Below are 22,040 nucleotides of genomic sequence, written 5' to 3' on the forward strand. Positions count from 1 at the left end.
GGCCTGCAAGACAGAGCTGTTCCGCCTGGCCTTTGGTTTGGACTCAGTCTGACCCTTATGTTTCCCTCCCCTTACGGTTTTGATCTGTTGCTGTTGTTTAGTCGTGTACTCGTGTCGGACTCTTTGTGACCCCCTGGACCAGAGCACGCCAGGCACTCCCGTCTTCCCCTGCCTCCCGCAGTTTGGTCAAACTCATGCTGGTAGCTTCGAGAACACTGTCCAACCATCACGTCCTCTGTCATCCCCTTCTCCTTGTGCCCTCCATCTTTCCCAACATCAGGGTCTTTTCCAGGGAGTCTTCTCTTCTCATGAGGTGGCCAAAGTATCGGAGCCTCAGCTTCAGGATCTGTCCTTCCAGTGAGCACTCAGGGCTGATTTTTGATCTATGGGCTACTTTTAAAATGAGGCTGCATTTTAAATTGCATTTTAACCTGTATTTTAAATCCCCCCCCCCATGTTTTTACTGTAATTTTACTGGTGTTAGCCGCCCTGAGCCTGGCTCTGGCTGGGGAGGGCGGGTTATAAATAAATTATTATTATTATTATTATTATTATCATCATTATCATTATTATCTTCATCATTATTATTATATCTTATCTGCACAACCGAAATGAATTTCTGGAGCCAAATTGCTTTTTCGTTGCAGCCTGAGCATCAGCAGGTGCCATTAAGGAAAAGAGGTTGGAACAGGCCAATATATATGTGGATCCAGCATCCTATTTTGGAGCAGGAGGTGGGGGACTTTCCCCTCTCAATCCTGCCCCCCCCCCAGCAAATCTTTCTCGCTATCCTTTGCACGCCCACCCCGCCCTGTAGTCACCTCCTTGACCTCTGCCCGGTCCAGCCTCCTATTGCCTATCTCTTCCGGGGGTCATGGAGGGAATGCCACCCTCCCTGACTTTGACGACAGCTTCCTGCCTCTCTAGGAACCCGGGCTCGGTTCCTTTGCCCCCGGAGGACTGAGTGGCAGGAGCTGAGCCGCCGCCCTCTGCAAGCCTGAAGGTTCCTCCTCCTTTTGCAAGCTTTTCCTCCGCTTGGTCCTCTGCTCTGCGGGATTTGTGGGGCCGGGGTCTCCCGAATTCCCACCCTCTTTATTCCATTTTGCAAGGGGGGGCACCCCTCTTTCCCCCTGCGCGGAGGGGCAGGCCGAGCTTTTGCAGACGCGGGGCTCCCCTGCGAAGAAAGGTTTGCAACGCTTGGGAATTTGCAGTTCAGAGGAAAGGTGAGTGAAGAGGCGACGCGGGGGAAGTTTGCAGAATCACGCGTCGTGGCGCGGGGAAAGTGGTGCAAGGCGCAGCACAGTTTCCCTGTCCTCTTCTTCCTAACACTAGAGAGCTCCGCGGGTCAAGTTGTTGTTGTTGTTGTTTAGTCGTTTACTCGAAAACACTATCCAACCATCTCGTCCTCTGTCGCCCCCTTCTCCTTGTGCCCTCCATCTTTCCCAGCATCAGTGTCTTCTCCAGGGAGTCTTCTCTTCTCATGAGGTGGCCAAAGTATTGGAGCCTCAGCTTCACGATCTGTCCTTCCAGTGAGCACTCAGGGCTGATTTCATTAAGAATGGATGCGTTTGATCTTCTTGCAGTCCATGGGACTCTCAAGAGTCTCCTCCAGCACCATAATTCAAAAGCATCAATTCTTCGGCGATCAGCCTTCTTTATGGTCCAGCTCTCACTTCCATACATCACTACTGGGAAAACCATGGCTTTAACTATACGGACCTTTGTTGGCAAGGTGACGTCTCTACTTCTCAAGATGCTGTCTAGGCCTGTCATTGCCCTTCTCCCAAGAAGCAGGCGTCTTTTAATCTCAGGGTCGTGGGTTCGAACCCTGTGTCGGGCAAAAGATTCCTGCGTTGCAGGCGGTTGGACTAGATGACCCGTAAGGTCCCTTCCAATTCCATGATTCCAGATCTCCTATGAAGCTGGATGTTGGGAGATAATAATAATAATAATAATAATAATAATAATAATAATAATAATAATTTATACCCCGCCCATCTGGCTGGGCTTCCCCAACCACTCTGGGCGGCTTCCAACAAAATATTAAAATACAGTACAGTCATACCTCTTGTTATGTTTGCTTCAGGTTAAATCTTTTCAGGTTGCGTCCTGCGGCGACCCAGAAGTACCGGAAAGGGTTACTTCCAGGTTTCGCTGCTCGCGCATGTGCTCAAAATGATGTAATGCGCAGAAGCGGCGAATCGTGACCCGCGCACCTGCAGATGCGGGTTGCGTTCTGCTCACGTTGCGAACGGGGCTCCGGAACGGATCCTGTTCGCAACTAGAGGTACCACTGTAATGCATCAAACTTTAAAAGCTTCCCTAAACAGGGCTGCCTTCAGATGTCTTATGAAAGTCTGGTAGTTGTTTTTCTCTTTGACATCTGGTGGGAGGGCGTTCCACAGGGCGGGTGCCACCACCGAGAAGGCCCTCTGCCTGGTTCCCTGTAACTTGGCTTCTCACAGCAAGGGAACCACCAGAAGGCCCTCGGTGCTCGACTTCAGTGTCCGGCCAGGACGATGGGGGTGGAGACGCTCCTTTAGGTATACTGGACCGAGGCCATTTAGGGCTTTAAAGGTCAGCACCAACACTTTGAATTGTGCTCGGAAACGTACTGGGAGCCAGATGGAGGACAGATTAAAATATGAAGGACTGTTTCATGCAGTGTGTGGTTTAACTGTGGAACTCGCTTCCGCAGGAGGTGAAAATGGCCAGGCCACCAGTCCTGTTGGGCTTTAAAAGAGGATTGGAGAAATACATGGAGGAGAGGCCTAGCAATGGCTGCCAACTGTGATGATACTCATGTTTCCTGATTCCAGCTGCTGGAAACCTCAGGAGGAGAGATAGCATGTCCTGCTCATGTGATTCCCTTTGGGGAATCTGGTTGACAGCTGTGAGAACAGGATGCTAGACAAGATGGGCCATTGGATTGATCCACAAGGCTCTTCTTAGGATCCAGAGCCCCTCTTTCCCCAGGGAAAGGGGTTTGCACAGGGGATCCCCAGAACAGGAATAGCTGGAAATGCCAGACTGATCAGGTATGGCCTTATTTGCGGGGGGGACGGGCAGCTTCTCAGAGGCCCCAAAGAGTATCTCAGAATGATGTTCCCACTTCCACACATCTTTAGCGTTTGGGATTTGAACTTTGGTTGCGTTTCTAAAATACGATGGGGTGTGGGGAGCGGGGTTATTGGTTTGTTCTCGTTCTTGTATTTTGTGGTTTATGCTGTGTATTTTCACGCTGCGAACTGCCCCGAGATCTGCGGATGAAGGGGCAAAATTACGCAAAATTAAATATAAATAAATAACCACATCGTTCCCAAAAGTAGACCCCTTAGTTCTTCTCTCTATTTTCACTGGCCCAAAAACTCCTCTGTAAAGAAAGGTCTTATCAATTTCCTCTTGGCTGGAGCCAGGTCAATAGCTGGAGGCTGGAAAAGTGTTTTTTTGGGGGGGGGGCTTTAATTGCTAATTGATACAGTCATACCTCGGGTTACATCTGCTTCAGGTTGCGTATTTTCGGGTTACGCACCTGTCGAAACCCAGAAGTACCAGAATGGGTTACTTCTGGGTTTCGGCGGTCGCACATGCGCAGAAGCGCTAAATCACGCTTTGCTCATGCGCAGAAGTGCTGGATCGCAACCCGCGCGTGCGCAGACGTGCCACTGTGGGTTGCGAACGCTGCGAGTTGTGAACGTGCATTCCGCACAGATCACGTTTGCAACCCGAGCATCCACTATATTAGCATGTTCTGCTTCTCACTGTCATGCAGAAAATAAAATACAGTGGTACCTCGTGTTACAGATGCTTCAAGTTACAGACTCTGCTAACCCAGAAATAGTACCTCACGTTAAGAACTTTGCTTCAGGATGAGAACAGAAATTGCATGGCGGCAGCGGGAGGCCCCATTAGCTAAAGTGGTGCTTCAGGTTAAGAACAGTTTCAGGCTAAGAACGGACCTCCAGAACGAATTAAATTCTTAACCCGAGGTACCACTGTAATGCACAGTATGTGGAAAGCGAGGGGCCACATCACATCTGCTCAGTTCGCGGCCTCCCAACTACCCACGCTGGATTTTGGGAGGATCCGTATTATATAGTTCCTTTATTTATTGTTTATTTGACTTCGACTGACATAGGGAGCTGCCTTATAACTTTGGTCCATCTAGCTCAGTATTTTTACACTCCTCCTGCTTTTTTGGACTACAACTCCCATCATCCCTAGCTAGCAGGACCAGTGGTCAGGGATGATGGGAATTGTAGTCCAAAAACAGCCCGAGACCGAAGCTTGGGAAACCCTGGTTACGCCAAGAACTCATCTCCAGACTTGCCTTTTCCCTGGGGAAACCTAATCTTTACTGCTGAATCGGAGCCGATGTCAATCATGATGGATATTTGTTGTTCCGATTTACCACTAAAGAGCAGGTTTTCCTGGGGAAAGTGGAAGGGCAAGGGCAAAGCCACTGGGACGGATGGCTAGGAAATGTGGGACAAACTGAAAACCATTCGGGAGGTCTTTTAATAATAATAGTAATAAAATTATTTATACCCCGCCCTCCCCAGCCAAGACCGGGCTCAGGGCGGCTAACACCAAATACAAAAACGATTGAAATACAGCTTAAAAAACAAGATTAAAATGCAACATTAAAACATTAAAATGCAGCCTCGTTGCAGCCTCATTTTTGGCAGGGGGGTCTTTCCCAGCCCTTCTTGGGGATGCAACTGAGAATTCAACCCGACGCTGTGTCACTGAGCTCCGGATCCTTTCTTTCCAACCATATACTTTAACAAGGACACAGGAGAGATCTGGGAAGGCTTGTTTTTGATGTTCTTTACTGCAATTTGCAAAATCAAATTTATTATTATTATTATTATTATTATTATTATTATTATTATTATTATTATTATTATTTTATTTATTTATACCCCACCCATCTGGCTGAGTTTCCCCAGCCACTCTGGGCAGCTTCCAATTGAGTGTTAAAACCAATACAGCATTAAATATTAAAAACTTCCCTAAAGAGGGCTGCCTTTAGATGTCTTCTAAAGATAAAGATAAAGGTATCTGAAGAAGTGTGCATGCACACGAAAGCTCATACCAAGAACTAACTTAGTTGGTCTTTAAGGTGCTACTGGAAGGAAAAAAAATTTTTGTTCTAAAGATAAGATAGCTACTTATTTCCTTCACATCTGAAGGGAGGGCGTTCCACAGGGCGGGCGCCACTACCGAGAAGGCCCTCTATCTGGTTCCCTGTAACCTCACTTCTCACAATGAGGAAACCGCCAGAAGGCCCTCGGCGATGCACCTCAGTGTTCGGGCTGAACGATGGGGGTGGAGACGCTCCTTCAGATATACTGGGCCGAGGCCGATTAGGGCTTTACAGGTCAGCACCAACACTTTGAATTGTGCTCAGAAACGTGCTGGGAGCCAATGCAGATCTCTCAGGACCGGTGTTATGTGGTCTTGGCGGCCACTCCCAGTCACCAGTCTAGCTGCCGCATTCTGGATTAGTTGTAGTTTCTGGGTCACCTTCAAAGGTAGCTCCACATAGAGCACATTGCAGTAGTCGAAGCGGGAGATAACTAGAGCATGCACCACTCTGGCAAGACAGTCTGCTGGCAGGGTCTCAGCCTGCATTCCAGGTGGAGCTGTTAGACAGCTGCCCTGGACACAGATTTGACCTGCGCCTCCATGGACAGCTGTGAGTCCAAACTGACTTCCGGGCTGTGCACCTGGTCCTTCAGGAGCACAGTTACCCCATTCAGGACCAGGGAATCCCCCACACCCGCCTGCCCCTTTCCCCCCAAAACAGTACTTCTGTCTTGTCAGGATTCAACCTCAATCTGTTAGCCGCCATCCATCCTCCAACCGCCTCCAGACACTCACACAGGACCTTCACTGCCTTCACTGGTTCTGATTTGAAAGAGAGGTAGAGCTGGGTATCATCCGCATACTGATGAACACCCAGCCCAAACCCCCTGATGATCTCTCCCAGCGGCTTCATATAGATATTTTTTTAAAAACCCAGAAACAACAGCAGCACAGATAAGGGTGCCTGCTGTTGGTTAGAGCCTGGTGCTGACAACACCAGGGTCGCGGGTTTGATCCCCATATGAGAAAGCTGCATCTTTTTGCATTGCAGGGGGTTGGACCAGATGATCCCCAGGGAACCCTTCCAATTCTGTGATTCTATGCGTTTAACAATGGGGTGCAGAGAAAGAAACCTCTGGGCACCCCCTTCCCTTGCAAGAACTGGCGGGGGCGGGCAGAGAGGGAAGGGAGGGGTGAGGGAGGCGCCTTCTGCCACCCAGTCCTCCAAATGGTAAAAAGGAGTCGAGCCGTGCTTCCTAGAGAGGCAGGAAGTTGGGAATTTTTTTTAATTATTATTTTTTTATATAAAAAAAGGAGGAGGAGGACAGGCAGCCTCGAAGGGGGAAGAGGGCACCCCCATTTCCCTTGCATATTCCGGGAAGAGAAACAGTCCTGGAGAGTCGGGAGGACAAAGAGGTGCAAAATCTTTGGGGGGGGGGTTATCTTGCTGCGGGTGGGGATCTGCTTTCGGGTGCGGGGGCGTCGAGGGGAGGAAGAGATCCGCCCTGCCCGCTTCCTCCTCCCCGGGAATCCGCAGGCAGCCAGGCAGGCCGGATCCGCGGCGTCGATCCCTTTGCAAAAGCGCATCTTTGCCGGGTTGCAAAAGCGCCTTTGCAAGCTTGCGGGTCGAAACCAGGGGACGTGCAGCTGGGGCTGTTTTATTTTATTTTGGGCGGGGGCGGGGAAGCTCTTGGTGCAGCAGCTTTGCGGTGGGTGGGGTTGTGCACGGTGCGTGTGTGTGTGTGTTGCTGTGCTGGTTTTGCCAGCTGCAGAGAGGCAGACGCCTATGGGCTCCTAGGGAGAGGAAGGAGGTTGCTAAAAAGGCGGGGGAGGTTAGGGTAGGATAGGCGCGGGGGGGGAGGAAGGCGGCGGCGCCAGATTCCTCAAAGGGTAAGGAAAAGGGGAGGTTGGGGGGGCAAGACTTTTGCTTTCAGGAGGCCCCTTAGGGGTGGGGGAGACTCGCTTCCTGCAACCCGGGGCTGCTGCAGCTACTGACAGCCCTGGGCAAAATGGACCCACGGCCCATCAAACAGCTTCCTGTTTTCCTAGGAAACAGCCTTTCAGGAGGTGGGAAGGTTTGCAGGCTGCGGGGAAGGGCAGGGCTGGTTTTGTTTGCACCCCAAAGAGAGGGTGGGGGAGGTCCTTCCGGGTTCCTCCCCCCCCCCCAGCTGAAAAAGTGCCTGGTCCGTTTCCCTCTGCCCGGATTTGAAACTAGCTCTTCCCAGCGGAGGCTGGAGGATAAATAACATTGGGAAGGACTTTCTGACAGCAAGAACTGCTCCAGCCATAGCTGTCAACTTTCAGATTTGAAAATAAGGGATCAGCAGCCTCACCTGTCCCGGGGACAGTCTAACAATCCGGAATAGCAGCGGGAAACGGCGCTGAAATAAGGGAATTTCCCGCAAAAAAAGGGAAGGTTGACAGCTGTGGCTCCAGCATTTCTCCGTACCCTCCTCCAACATCAAACCTCCCTCCAGAGCTTGTGGACTCTGCCACACTGGAGGTTTTTAAACAGAGGTTGGATAGCTGTCTGCCAGGGATTATTTAGCTGGGACACTTGCATCGCAGGGGGTTGGGCCATAGCTTTCAACATTTCCCTTTTTTAAGGGAAATTCCCTTATTCCGAATAGGATTCCTCGCCAGAAAAGGGAAAAGTTGACAGCTGTGGGTTGGCCTAGAGCATGGGTAGGCAAACTAAGGCCCGGGGGTCGGATCCGGCCCAATCGCCTTCTGAATCCGGCACTGCAGATGGTCCAGGAATCAGCATGTTTTTACATAAGTAGAATGTGTCCTTTTGTTTAAAATGCATCTCTGGGTTGTTTGTGGGGCCTGCCTGGTGTTTTCACATGAGTAGAATGTGTCCTTTCGTTTAAAATGTATCTCTGGGTGATTTGTGGGGCATAGGAATTCATTCATTCCCCGCCCCCCCATATAGTCCGGCCCTCAACAAGGTCCGAGGGACAGTGGACCAGCCCCCTGCTGAAAAAGTTTGCTGACCCCTGGGCTAGATGGCCCTTGGTTTCCCTTGCAACCATGCGATTCTGTGATCTATGAAATGCCACCTCCTCAGCTGGATTTGGTGGAGGGAAGGGGCGTTTTTTCTAGGTATGATATTTGTTTGGGGTGTGGGATCAAAGCCACAGGGTGGACCTTGGCTTATTGACCCAGCAGAGGGGTGCTGAGTTTCTTTCTCTGCTGGTGCTGCCAGCCTCTCCTTTGGGCATAGCCATGTTTGCAGGAGGGCCTCTTAAACGTGTGTGTCCCTGCTTTGGGAATAGATCTGTCAGTGATCTGGGCCCATTTATGGATGCTGTGAAGGAAAAGAGGGTCAGACCACAGGCCTGGGTGAATCCATTTTATTTCATTAAGCAGAATTGCTGTGTAAAAGCCTCTGAGCAGTTTTCGTAAAATATGCACTATCCACTTGAACCGGGATGGAACCAGACGGTTGGCACTTAAAATAAAAAGGTGGCTTTCAAACAGGTGGTGTTGGTGGTGGGGAGTCAAGAGGAGCTGTGGTGGGTCTGGTTCGGAACAAATCTCCCTCCTGGGATGAATAAGGTAACATAGGTTAAAAATTAAAATCAGGTGTCAGAGAACTATTTTCAGACCAGGAGTAGGATCTAGGAGACATTGACTTAGCTGAGATCATGAGAAATGAGGGTTTACGTGACTTCATAGATACAGATTTTATTCTTTGAACTGCCCTGAGACCCTCAGGTATAGGGTGGTATATAAATTCAATTAATAGTACAGTCATACCTCATGTTACGTTTGCTTCAGGTTGCGTTCCGCAGCGACCCAGAAGTACCGGAAAGGGTTACTTCCGGGTTTTACCGCTCGCGCATGTGCAGATGCGCAAAATGATGTCATGCGCAGAAGCGGCGAATTGCGAGCCGCACACACACAGACGTGGGTTGTGATCTGCTCATGTTGCGAACGGGCCTCCAGAACGGATCCCGTTCGCAACCAGAGGTACCACAGTAGTAATAATAATAATAATAATAATAATAATAATAATAAATCACAAAGCCTAAAAGCTTGGCAGTATAGAGGCTGGATCTAAAAGCATTTTGAACCTATAAAAGACATGTATTAAGCACAAGAAGATGTCTTCTCTTTTGAGTCCCACCTTCAGAGTTTTGAAATATCTAACCTGTAAGTTTCCAGGATCCCTGGAACAGGATCCCTAGTGGGATCTGGCCAGTAGCTCCTCTCGTCCGGCATCCTCTTCTCTCAGTGGCCAATCAGATGTCTGTGGGAAACCTGCAAGCAGGACGCCTTCCTAAGAGCACTCTCTTTCCCCTCCTGGGGCTCCCAGCAAATGCAATTCAGAACATTACTGCCTTCCATGATGGGGGCAGACCATAGCCATCACGACTAGTATCAACTACTTGATCTAATCCTCTTTTAAGGATGTCCAAGTTGGTACCCATCTTTGCCTTCTGGGGGAGTAACTTCCATACTTTTAAATGTGCGCTGTGAGAAGGCTGTTTGTCGATTTATTTATTTATTTGGTTTTTCAGATTAAAATTTTACAGTCACATATACAACATACAACATAGAAACAAGATCCCAAAGAATCTTCTGGACTTCATTTCTCCCCTTTGTGGGTCCTGTTGTTAGTCCTTTCCTCCTGCATATTTTTTAAATAATCCAAATCTTTTATCTCTCCATTGTGTCCAAAATTCACCATTAAACTACAAGTGTTACTCCAATCCTGGTAACGGTTTTAACTGTTTACAATGGTTTTTAAGATAGATTATAAATTTCCCCCATTCCTTGTTAACATTTTGGTCTTCCTGATTTCTGATTCTTCCGGTCATTTTAGCCATTTCGGCATCATCCGTCAATTTGATCTGCCATTCTTCTCTGGTAGGGAATTTATCTTCCTTCCATCTTTGGGCCAATAACAACTGCCCAGCCGTGGCTGCATACATAAATAGTCTTTTCTGCTCCCTTGGGATTTTGGCACCTAAAAGAAAGGCTTTGGGGTTTTTTAAGAAAAGGTTATTTTAAACATTTTTTCAACTCAATATATATCATTTCCCAAAATTATTTTATTACAGTCATACCTCATGTTACGTCCGCTTCATGTTACATTCTTTCAGGTTACGTCCCGCGGCGACCTGGAAGTACCGGAAAGGGTTACTTCTGGGTTTCGCCGCTTGCGCATGCGCAGAAGCGCAAAATGATGTCATGCGCAGAAGTGGCGAATCGCAACCCGCGTGTGCGCAGACGAGCCGCTGCAGGTTGCACTCTTTTCATGTTGCGAACGGGCCTCCGGAATGGATCCCGTTCGCCACCAGAGGTATCACTGTACTTTACACTTCCACCACACATGATAAAATGTGCCTTCTTTTTCCTACGTACGTTTTCTCCTCCTCTTCCTCCAGGGTCTGGCGACCTTCAGGGAGGTGGCTGTGTGCTTCACAGTGGGGGAATGGGCTATGATGGATCCCAGCCAAAGAGCTCTGCAGCGGGAAGTCATGGAGAGGAATTATGAGACGGTGGCCTCTCTAGGTAAGGGCACCGTTTTCCCTCTTGACCCATTGATGGTGAAGGTATGAATTTACTATTGGTTCCATTCATCCCTGTGCTCTCTTTTCGGTTACCATCTCAGCTTGCAGAATCTTAGTGACCCCTCTAAGCTGGTGGTGCTATTGATTCATGCCCGATTAGTCCTAGATAACATAACAATACTCTGTGATTTAATCCTAGTGTGATTTTGTTGGCATCCGTCTGTCTTGAGACAGTCCGTGCCTGACCGGTGCTGCTGGGACCATACAGCCCTCTTCAATTCAGGTGGTGAAGAATTATAACCCTTCGTAACCTTCAGAAGGCTCGATCTGGAATGGCTGAGTGCGAACCAAACTAACTAGTCTTGTCTGTTTCCTTGGTAGAACCAAACTTCACTTCCTGTTGGGGAGGAGGAGAATATCCATTTATCCAGGATCCCAAAAACAGGGAGACATCAGCAGGTAGATACTTAGCTGTGTAATAATCATCCAGGAGAGATTGTCCCGTCAGGCTGCGTGTTCTCCAAGTGGATTTCTTTAAAAGGGGTTTAAGAACAAAGTTCTCAATGGCAGCTACCGTTCATTGATTAAATTTCAATCCCATCCTTTCTCACAGGGTGCCGTGATGGCTATACGCTGTCCTTGGAACCAAGGGAGCAAATGTTACAGAGGGGTGTTGAGGAAGCTGGGCTGTAGGCCTTTGGTCTAATCCAGCAGGGCTCTTTGGATAAAGGAGAAGGGATAGTCTCCAGGTTGAAGTTTCCCCTCCATCTGCTGAGATATTCCCAAAATTAAACTAGCTAGATTGGCTTCCGAAGTGCCACGGATGTATAGGGAGCACCTGTGAGAAGTGTCGGGTGGACCAACAAGCCTGTCTCTTTATTTTAAAGAAATTTCCAAGCCGCACTTCATTTCCTGGCTGCAAGGACGAGATCCACTTGGACGGGGCTCTAATGAAGGGGAGAGGTCTGCAGGTACGGATTTCGAAAACAGGAGATATCTTGGGAACAAAACCGTGGTTCCATATCTGTGGCTAAGGTTGCCAGTGAAATGCAAAGCCAGCTGTTAGTTAACCGGTGAGGAATTCCCCATATACAGTGGTACCTCGGGTTACACATGCTTCAGGTTACATACGCTTCAGGTTACAGACTCCGCTAACCCAGAAATAGTACCTCAGGTTAAGAACTTTGCTTCAGGATGAGAATAGAAATCACGCAGCAGCGGAGCGGCAGCAGCAGGAGGCCCCATTAGCTAAAGTGGTGTTTCAGGTTAAGAACAGTTTCAGGTTAAGTACGGACCTCCAGAACGAATTAAGTTCTTAACCCGAGGTACCACTGTAGTTTAGAGCAGGCACCCCCAAACTCGTCCCTCCAGATGTTTTGGGACTACAATTCCCATCATCCCTGACCACTGGTCCTGTTAGCTAGGGATCATGGGAATTGTAGTCCCAAAACATCTGGAGGGCCGAGTTGGCCTATGTCTGGTTTAGAGCAACATTGTAAATCTGCAGAGTGTTTGTCTTGGACCATCCTTGCCCTGGGGGCAAGGCCGTAGCTCAATGGTAAAGCATGAAGATTTGCATGAAGATGTTCCTAGGATTAATCCCTATAATCTTCAAGTAGAGCTGGGAAGGGTGTTTGTCTCAAACCCTTCAGAGCAGCTGCCAGTCGGGGTAGGCAGTACAGTCATACCTTGTGTTGCTTTCCACTCTTGTTATGGACTTTCAACTTATGAACGCAGCAAACCCAGAAGTGTTTACTTCCAGGTTCGCTGCCTGTGCATGCAGAGAAGTGATCTGCGCGCATGCACAGAAGCGCTCAGTCGTGCCGTGCACATGTGCAGAAGAGGCACTCTAGTTGCAGACTTGTTGTTTTTAACTTCTTTATTTCTTTTTAATTGCCTGGTTTTATGTACAATTGTAAGGACATGGGTAGCACTGTGGGTTAAACCACAGAGCCTAGGGCTTGCTGATCAGAAGGTTGGTGGTTCGAATCCCCACGACGGGGTGAGCTCCCATTGTTCGGTCCCTGCTCCTGCCAACCTAGCAGTTCAAAAGCACGTCAAAGTGCAAGTAGATAAATAGGTACCGCTCTGGCGGGAAGGTAAATGGCGTTTCCGTGTGCTGTTCTGGTTCGCCAGAAGCAGCTTAGTCATGCTGGCCACATGACCCGGAAGCTGTACGCTGGCTCCTTCTGCCAATAAAGCGAGGTGAGCGCTGCAACCCCAGAGTCGATCACGACTGGACCTAACGGTCAGGGGTCCCTTTACCTTTACCTATGTGCAATTGTAAACCACTCTGATGTTTTATATGAATATCGAGTGATCCATGTCATCCAGTTTTCTTAATATTTTGTACACTTGTTGAATGATCAAAATTAAGTTTAAATCTGAAATTTAAATTTTTTTATCTCATCCCATTTTTGAGTTATGAGGGTTTGAAATTTGGCCTTGCCGGACTGCACAAAAACCCGAGTATCAGTATACCACTCCTGCAGTGCAGAAGGGGTCGAGGGCAGGCAGATTAGTGGACATCAAGTGATCTTCGGATCAGAAAGGAATTGAAGTGGTTGTCTGAGACTGTAGCATATAAGGAAAGCAGCCTTGATTTCAGCAGGGGAAAAGAAGAGAAAGAGGGAAAATTGTAGAGATGCCAAAAAATCTTAAGCAACATCTAATTGGACTTGATCAATGATGAGATCCTTTGCTTTTCAAATGTGTTTCCCTTCCCCTTCCCACCCCCAGCAGATGCCGGGCAGGCCAATGAAATTTACAGGGAACAACAGATGGCAGCAACTATCAAGTGCGAAGCAGAAAAAGAGATGTGTGGGGAAAGTGAGGGGCCAAAAACGCCGGAAAGAAACATGCCAAAGCACGGGATGAAGAAACCCTCTACTTCTCAGGGTTTGCATCAAAGAACGCACAGTGGGGAGAAATCCTTTAAATGCATGCAGTGCGGAAAGGGGTTTAGAGTGAGCAGCAGCCTTGCTTTGCACGAAAGGACACACACCGGCAAGAAGCCCTTTAAATGCATGGAATGCGGGAAGACCTTCAGTCAAAGCGGCAACCTTACTGCTCATCGGAGAACTCACACAGGGGAGAAGCCGTTCAAGTGCATGGAGTGCGGGATGTGCTTTAGCCAGTGCGGTAACCTTGCCTCTCATCAAAGAACTCACACAGGGGAGAAACCGTTCAAATGCCTGGAGTGTGGGAAGAACTTCAGGCGGAGTCATCACCTTACCAAACACCGAAGAACCCACACGGGGGAGAAGCCGTTCAAGTGCATGGAGTGTGGGAAGAGCTTCAGCGTGCGCAGCAGCCTTACAGTACATCAAAGAACCCACACGGGAGAGAAACCATTTAAATGCATGGAGAGCGAAAAAGCTTCAGCCAGAGTGGTGGCCTTACTGGCCATCTAAGAATCCACACAGGGGAGAAAGCATTTAATTACGCTTATTCTTCTTATTCTTCTTAGTATTATTATTACTACTGCCACTGTTGATTTATTAATCGCTTTCTAAACCACCGTCTCAAGGCAATTTACACATAAGATAATGGCAAAGAGTTAAAACCACCAAAAAACCCCAAATATATTTAAAACAAGACTAAAATCTTTACCAACTGGACAGTCGTAGCAAGGACCCCATTTATCCAGCTGGCAAAACTCTATTGGAGCAAAAATGTCTTCAGCTGTTTCCAGAAAGTGCAGACCGTGGGTGCCTGTCATATCTCAGCAGGAACGCTATTCCACAGGACGGGAGCAGCCACACTAAAAGCCCATCTCTGAGTTATTGCAGAGCAGGCTTCTGAGATTTTTGGGACTCAACAGCAGAAACTCCTGCAGACCACAGCAATATCTGCTGGGTGTGTAAGGGATAAGGCGGTCTCTTGAGTAACCTGGTCCCGAATTGTATAGGGTCTTATATGTTAGTAGCAACACCTTGAAATTGGCTGCATCCAAGAATAGCTTCAGCTGCACCGCCGCCCTTAATGTACATCAAAGAACTCACAAAGGGGTGGAACCATTTTAAATGTATTTAGTGTGGGGAAAAGCTTCAGTGTGAGTTGTACTGTAAGTGACTGCCTTTACAGTACACCAAAGAAGGCACACAGGGGAGAAGCCATTTTAAGTGCATGGAGTGTGGAAAAAGTCTTGGAGTTGCAACCTTCCTTCCCATGAAAGAATCCACATCTGGATTTCACGTCGGGATTGAAATTGCCTAGAATATGGAAAGAGCTTCACATCAAAGAGCCTGCAAAGGACAAATGATGTAAATGCCTGGAGCGTGGCAAAAGCTCCTCTTGGACGTAACGGGGTTTCTTCTGCAAGGTTGGGGGAGGGGCTTTGTTTCATTTGTTTATTCGTTAGATTTCTTACCCACCTTTTACCATAAGCTCCCAGGCAGGGTTACAGAAAATAACAACAAAACAATAATTACAACAATAAAACAGACCAATATAAAATAAAAGTTTTCAGCTATCAAACATGAAAAGTGTAAAAAAAAACACACCACGTTATATATAAAACAATTAAAACCAATTCCATGTTTTAAGAAGAAATAGACCTTTGGGGAAAAGCAATGCTTTTAAATGGTTTTCATCGCTGTTTTTAATCGGGTCACTTACTGAATTGCTTTTAAATATCCATATAGTGTGCTTTTTGTTGTATCTGTTTCAATTTCCGCTGTGAGACGCCTTGGGTCCTGCATTGGGAAAAAGGCGAGATGTAAATAAAATAAATAAATATATATTAAAAAAAGAGTTTTAACAGTTGCAATACAGGGGCGGGCTGGGAATAAAAATCTCCAATTTAAAAGGTTTGTTTATGATGGAAAGTGTTTGGTAGATGCCGGGAAGGCAACAGAGACAGGACCTGTCTAATAGGTAACGGAAAGGCCACCACACAAAAGGTTGTTGTGTATCTGTGGCGGCTCTGCAGCATTCGAGACAAATTTTGTGGCAAAGAAGCAGTGGGACTTACAAAATTGCTGCTCAGATGATGGTTTTTTGCCACGTCGAGACATGAAAAGAAGACATGACACAAAGAGAAGGGAAATCCGGGGGGGAAACAATGACAGACTCGGATGACAAGAACTGTGTGTGGCTTAACAATGAACCTGTAGGCAGACGGATAAAAATTAAAATGGGAGAAGTATGACAGCAGACATACATGCACACAGATAATCCCCTTTGCAGGCAAGACTAATAGTTCTGTCTCAGAAGAAGAATCTTTATTTGCATCAGCCACTAGCCATAGCAATAAAATAAGATAAAATGTACTGAAGATAGAGGTTAACTATAGAAAATACATTTTGGGGGTTTACATCAATAATCAAATAATAGATCTCATTCTAATTGCTCCTGCTAAAATCCTTGCAGTTTTTGCTGTCACCTGATCGTCTTGATCCAAAAGAAAGGACACTAGCAGTGGTTGAGCGACCGGGTATGGACGATAATAGAAGGGTAATAACCTCACTCCTCAAATCTTTATAAAGTGGAAGCCAGAAGCACTTTATAGGAAGGAAGTATCGAGCCACTGACTCAATACTTCCATTTTCACAGGTACATAACCGTTTTTCCAGTGGAAATTTTTGCATTTGACCCTCAAGTACAGCTGAAGGCTGTACAGTGGTACCTCGGGTTACATACACTTCAGGTTACATACGCTTCAGGTTACAGACTCCGCTAACCCAGAACTAGTACCTCGGGTTAAGAACTTTGCTTCAGGATGAGAACAGAAATCATGCTCTAGTGGCGCGGCAGCAGCGGGAGGCCCCATTAGCTAAAGTGGTGCTTCAGGTTAAGAACAGTTTCAGGTTAAGAACGGACCTCCGGAACGAATTGAGTACTTAACCTGAGGTACCACTGTATGTTTAATCTTGCGAAAGTGAAATCGCTTATGTTTTTTGGAACTGTTAAATTTTGCAAATAGGGTGCCAGAGTTTCATAATGACTATCTCATGTGCAGATTCATCGGCTATCGTGATAGGACTTGCCCAAGCTGGCCATATAGGATGGAAAACATTTTAAACCCAAGACTGCTACTCTCTGCAGGACGCATCTGGCTGCGTATAACAAAGGTACTAGGAGAAGCCAAGTAGCTGCTCTCCAGATTTCAGTAAATCCTGTTTGCCAGAGGTTGTGGAACAGCAATCCTTTCAACTCTGGGAAGATGGTCATTTCAGTTTACACATGTTTCACCCACAACAAGGTTCTAGCACATACCACTTCTAGAAAACGAGATGGTGGAGCGACTGCTGCAAAACATTTTCCTTAAAAGTTTGCTATCACAGGTAATCCTTTCTTGTGTTGTTGCAGTTTATTTAACCTGACCCCCCCTAAGGTTCCTGGGCAGGCAACATCGATTAAAACACCACACTGATACAGTGGTACCTTGGTTCTCGAATGGCGTAGTTGATCGGCTCCCAAATGCCGAAAACCCCAAAGTGTTCCAGTGTTTGAACGTTTTTCAGAAGCCAGACGTCCGACGCAGCTTTTGCTTGAGTGCAGGAAGGTCCTGCAGCCAATCGGAAACTGCACCTTGCTTTTCACACGGTTTTGGGAGTCGAACAGACTTCCGGAACGGATTAAGGTTGAGAACCAAGGTTCCACTGTACTAAGATACAATATTAAGGTAAAGGACCCCTGACAGTTAAGTCCAGTCGCGGACGACTTTGGGGTACAATATTAAAAACAGTTTGAAACAACTTAAAATGTCAGAAATAAGGTGGTCCTAAAAAATATGCAGCATACTAAGGGAACTCCTTTGCCAATAAGTGATCTTTCTGTGGGTAAAACACACAAAGGAGAAGTAGTGGAAAGGTCCTAAGTGGGGCCAGGGAATGCACTTGCTGCCCACAGAACACAGTGGTTTAGGGTAATTGGGAAAATGGGAGGAGAAATGGAATGGAGCATACTGGAAAGGGGCATGGCTGTCTGGAACCCGGAACAGGAGCACTCTATAATGCAACCTTTTTGCTGGAGGGTCCACTTGTGCAATGAAGCACATACAAACAAAATCTCAGTCTGTTCATCACTTTGTATGGTGAATGGTAATTCCAACAGCCACTCACATCTGAATCTTGAAGTCTTTCCTGGCAGTGTTGCCAGTGGTTTGCTAGGTGCTCCAGAATATGATAAAACAATCCAGGCTTGCACAAATCCAAAATCATGCATTCAAAGAAAAACAAAAACCTGTCACTCTTCACTTAACGTGAAAAAAAGCAGAAAGCACTCTGCAAGGATATTCTTGTGGACTCTCTTATGCCGACAAGGGTCTGAGGACCAGGCTGAGGAGACAAAGGGAGGTCAGAACCCTTTCCTTTTTTCTTTTTTTCTTTACAAACACTGACAGTTACGAAGCACCTCTCTTAAACACAGCTTTTGCTATCAGAATGGTAGCCTGCACTGAAGAAAGGAAGTTCCATTTTGGTCCGGAAAGGTAAGGTAAGGAAAAGGTCCAGTTTGCAACAGTGCTTGATACCAACCTCCCTTCTGGATTTCTTCCCAGATCAGTTGCTTAGAGCGTGGTGGTGATAACGGCAAGGTTGTGGGTTCGATCCCTGTGCAGGCTAAATGCATATTCCTGCATTGCAGGGGGCTGGACTAGATGACCCTCGGGGTCCCTTCCAACTCTACAATTCTACAATCACTTGTAAATTTGAAGCAAAACAAAAGAATATCACATGCCTTCTGGAAGTGTTAATCCAAGAGATTCTCCTGAAAGGTCACTCCTTCCATAACAACAAATCAAGACATTTTGTATTTGAAGAGCCCTAAAATATGGGTTATGTCCCCCCAAAAAAACAAAACACTGGAGACAGGAATTAAAATGTTTGTTTAGAGGCTCTTTCTGAGATCTACTGCCCTGAGATCTACAGATGAAGGGGGGTATACAAATTTAATAATAATTTATCAGGGATTTAAGAGCATAATAGCACAAGAAGAGACTCTTGTCTAGCATCCTATTCTCACAGTGGCCAACCAGACAGCTGTGGGGTGGAGATTCCAGAGGCAGATATATCAATGGCCTCATTCACTATAAAAATACAAGACCCCCATTTCCAGAGGGAATAGCTGCATTTCCACTGAACCTTTGCTCACGAAGCTGTGCATGTTTTCCTATTTTATGGTATTATCCACAGCCATTTATAGCCCAGGGAGCGGGGAATTGGTTATGTTCTGCATTTTTAATGTAAACAACAAAATCATACTGAAGAATTTTTTAAAAAATATTCTTAAAAATTACTTTTCTAATATACCCCCAATAGAAGCCAAATTCCATGCCAGAGCAAGAGCCAGGTACCAGGACGAACTGCGAGTGAAGCTTGTTCCCCCCGTCCCTGGAAGGAATTTGCAAGGATGATTTGCCCTCTGTCATCCTTGTTTTTCGTTCACTGACGATCCCCCGCTGTCATGGGGGCAGCCTCTATTAAGGCAGGTGGAACCGAACATTTTCTAACCCCAGAAACTCTTGTTTATATGTCCATTTTTCTAGAAGGACAGATTCCCATACTTTCATGTAGCAGTAAGTGATACCTGCTGAAGTGAGAAATGAACCCCCCCAGAGCAGCCACAAAAGCATCCAGACCCACCACACACCAGGGGCTAACCTTTTCCATAGCTGCCCCCCCCTCAACTCCCTCTGTCAGCCTAATCCAGAGCGAGTCCTGTCAAATTGGACATGGACCCTAGAGTGCAAATAGCTGACATGGCATGGAGACATTGAAATAGGTGGTCCGTGTGGGGGTGGGGGCAGGCCATTTCTATACAATCTCCTTGTGTTACGATCACTGGAGACGTTCTTTCAAGATCTTGAAAGACATTCTTTTCAATATCTTGTATTAAAAGTGTTGATATTTCCCAGTACAATACACAGGTGTTGTCTGTTCAATTCAGTTCAGTTCCTTTAGCCCAGGCCCAGCTCAGTGTAGGGAGAACCAAACCCTTCCCTCAGGATTTTCCCTCCAAAAATTCTCCTCAGAGCACGGAGGACGGGCCTTAGGGGCCCTGCTTCCTGATTGGCTCTCTCCTCCCAGCACTCTCTTCCATTGGCTCTCTCCAGTGCCCGTCTGATTAGACCAGCATTCCCTGCTTCTTCATCACTAATAAGAGGGTCCCTGAGCCAGGAGATTATTATAAAGCTAACCTGTAAATGGATTTTCAGAGGAGGGAGACAGGAGAGCAGGACAGCACTTGACAGTGAACATAGGCAGAGTGTTGTGGTTCTTGGAAACGTTCAATGCTAGTATTTCCCAGTAAAATGTACAGAACATTGCTTTCAGTACTAGTGAGGTCCTAAATTTGCCTCACAGGGTTGTGACCAGAGGCTGAAATAAATTTGTAATATTTACCGTATATGGGTTCTCTTACTATTCACATAGCATGTCCATGGCTACAGCCACAAAAGGAAAATTCAAAACCACGTAATGTTACTACTACACTACTAAATTTATTACCTGCCCTGCACCAGCAGGTCCAAGGAAGGGGCACAACAAGTTAAAATTCAGCATTAAAAATGAAGTTAAATTACAGTCACGGGAATAGGATGGGTGCTGAAAATACACATCTCAAGAAAAAGATGTTGAAATATACATTTGCTAAAAAACCAGAAGCTTTTTTGTTAGGAATGGTTGGAAATTAAATAAATAGAAAAGATCAGAAATTATTTCTATATGCAGTGACGGCAGCAAGGATACTACTGGCCCAAAAATGGAAACAGGAGGAACTACCATCTATAGAAGAGTGGAGAATGAAATTAACAGACTACGCAGAACTAGATAAATTAACAGGGAAAGTCTGAAACCAACGAGATCACAAGTTCACCGAGGACTGGAGTAAATTTGTGGATTATATGAAAAGTATATGTGATGAACAAATAACGTTTGTGGGTTTACAGGAAGCTTTGTGAAGAAATATGTATAGAAACATTGTAAAAAAGGGAAGAGGGGGAGTAGGTGGATTTTAAGATAAAAGACAATGACAAATTTTGAACTTGCAGTATAAAGACGAGAATACGGAGGATTCACGGATGAACTGATGGAAGTCAAAAATATGTATTTGTGATTGTATTGAAAATGTATGACTAAAAATTCTTCTTTATTGAAAATTAATAAAAAATAATTCAAAAAGAAAAAAAGAACATCTCAAGTGTTAAAATGCCAGGGTAAAAAGGGGCATCTTCAGCAATTGCCCAAAACTGTATAGGGAAGGTACAAGATAAATATCTGGGGAAGGAATATCACAGCTTAGGGAACCACTGTAAGAAGCATTAGTAGGGTAATATTCATAAGAACGTAAGAATGGCCAGTCTACCTGACTAACCTAGATTAATTAAATCCAATGGGTCTACTCACAGTAGGGCTTGATTACATTAGAACATAATCTGCAAAACAAACGACACGAAACCATCTGGTAAAGCCACCATTACATGCAAGAGTTTTATAGCATGCAAATTTAACAATTGATAAATGCATACATTCCCCCAGCTAAACTCTGAAGAGTCTTCTTATTTAAAGCTTCCTGCATACCCAGTTGTGTGTAGCATTTTAATTTAACGGAAATACATAACTACCAACCCAGAGAGGAATTCTAGGGAGCAGGCTCCTGTGGTCTTAGATGCAGGTGTTTGGGATCTACGATCCAAACAGGAAATTAGCCATGAAATCTAAAAGCAATGTTTTCTGATCTCTGTGTGTGTCCCAGAGAAGCGATTAAGTTACAGGCAAAAATGAAAAAACAAACCTGAAGTGAAGATGAATCTAGGGGAGAATTTTCTCTGCTCACCAACATTTCCAAAAAGTATTCAGAAGCATACAGTAGGAAAAGATAGCCATTCTGCTAGTAGGCATTGAAAGACTTGTCCTCCATTGATTTATCTAACCCTCTTTTAGAACATCTTGTGAGAGTGAATTCTATCATCCAGCTATGTAATGTGTGAAGGTTTTCCTTTCTCTGTCCCGAATCTTCGAACATTTAGCTTCACTTGAGGTTCCTGAATTCAAGTATTATGAGAAAAACCTCTCTCCTTCCACTTTCTCCACACAGCGTATAATATTACATAGTTCTATCACGTCCCCCCCTTCTCTAAACTAAAACAGCCCCGAATGTTGGGAGGGGCCGGAGAGAAGGATCGCAAGAAAGAAGTTTGGACAAAATAACCTGAGAACAGATAGGGCAATATTCAGAAATCAGCAGAACACCTCAACTTCTCCATTGCTGACCTAAAAGTAGCCATTCTTCAACAAAGGGACATCACCAGGAAATGTGATGTGAAACCATTGAATTACTACCAGGCTGGCCTTACAATTAGGCAGTCAGTCAGGGGGACTTCCGGGTTAGTGCCATCGGCAATGGCGGAATTCCTCTGATGCAGAGGAACCCGCTCCACGGAATTTGGGTCTGGCCGCTGCGGCGAAAGCGGAGACCCGTTAA

General features: G+C 46.2%; 1 protein-coding gene across 1 annotated transcript; it reads left to right on the forward strand.

The window, feature by feature from the left end:
• Positions 1-1,133: 1,133 nt before the first annotated feature.
• Positions 1,134-14,561, forward strand: LOC128409465 (zinc finger protein 665-like). Its single transcript, XM_053379979.1, has 5 exons — positions 1,134-1,223; positions 10,488-10,614; positions 10,995-11,072; positions 11,501-11,584; positions 13,353-14,561. Exons 2-5 carry the CDS (start codon positions 10,542-10,544, stop codon positions 14,024-14,026), a joined length of 909 nt encoding a protein of 302 aa, XP_053235954.1. The 5' UTR covers positions 1,134-1,223; positions 10,488-10,541; the 3' UTR covers positions 14,027-14,561.
• Positions 14,562-22,040: the final 7,479 nt, after the last annotated feature.

Source organism: Podarcis raffonei, chromosome 2 (genome assembly GCF_027172205.1).
Source record: "Podarcis raffonei isolate rPodRaf1 chromosome 2, rPodRaf1.pri, whole genome shotgun sequence".
Classification (NCBI taxonomy): domain Eukaryota; kingdom Metazoa; phylum Chordata; class Lepidosauria; order Squamata; family Lacertidae; genus Podarcis; species Podarcis raffonei.

Coding starts and splice junctions, on each gene's coding strand:
- LOC128409465 (XM_053379979.1), top strand. CDS start 10,542: ATGATGGATCCCAGCCAAAGAGCTCTGCAGCGGGAAGTCATGGAGAGG. Junction 10,615..10,994: donor TGAGACGGTGGCCTCTCTAG/GTAAGGGCACCG, acceptor TTTCCTTGGTAG/AACCAAACTTCACTTCCTGT. Junction 11,073..11,500: donor AAACAGGGAGACATCAGCAG/GTAGATACTTAG, acceptor TTTATTTTAAAG/AAATTTCCAAGCCGCACTTC.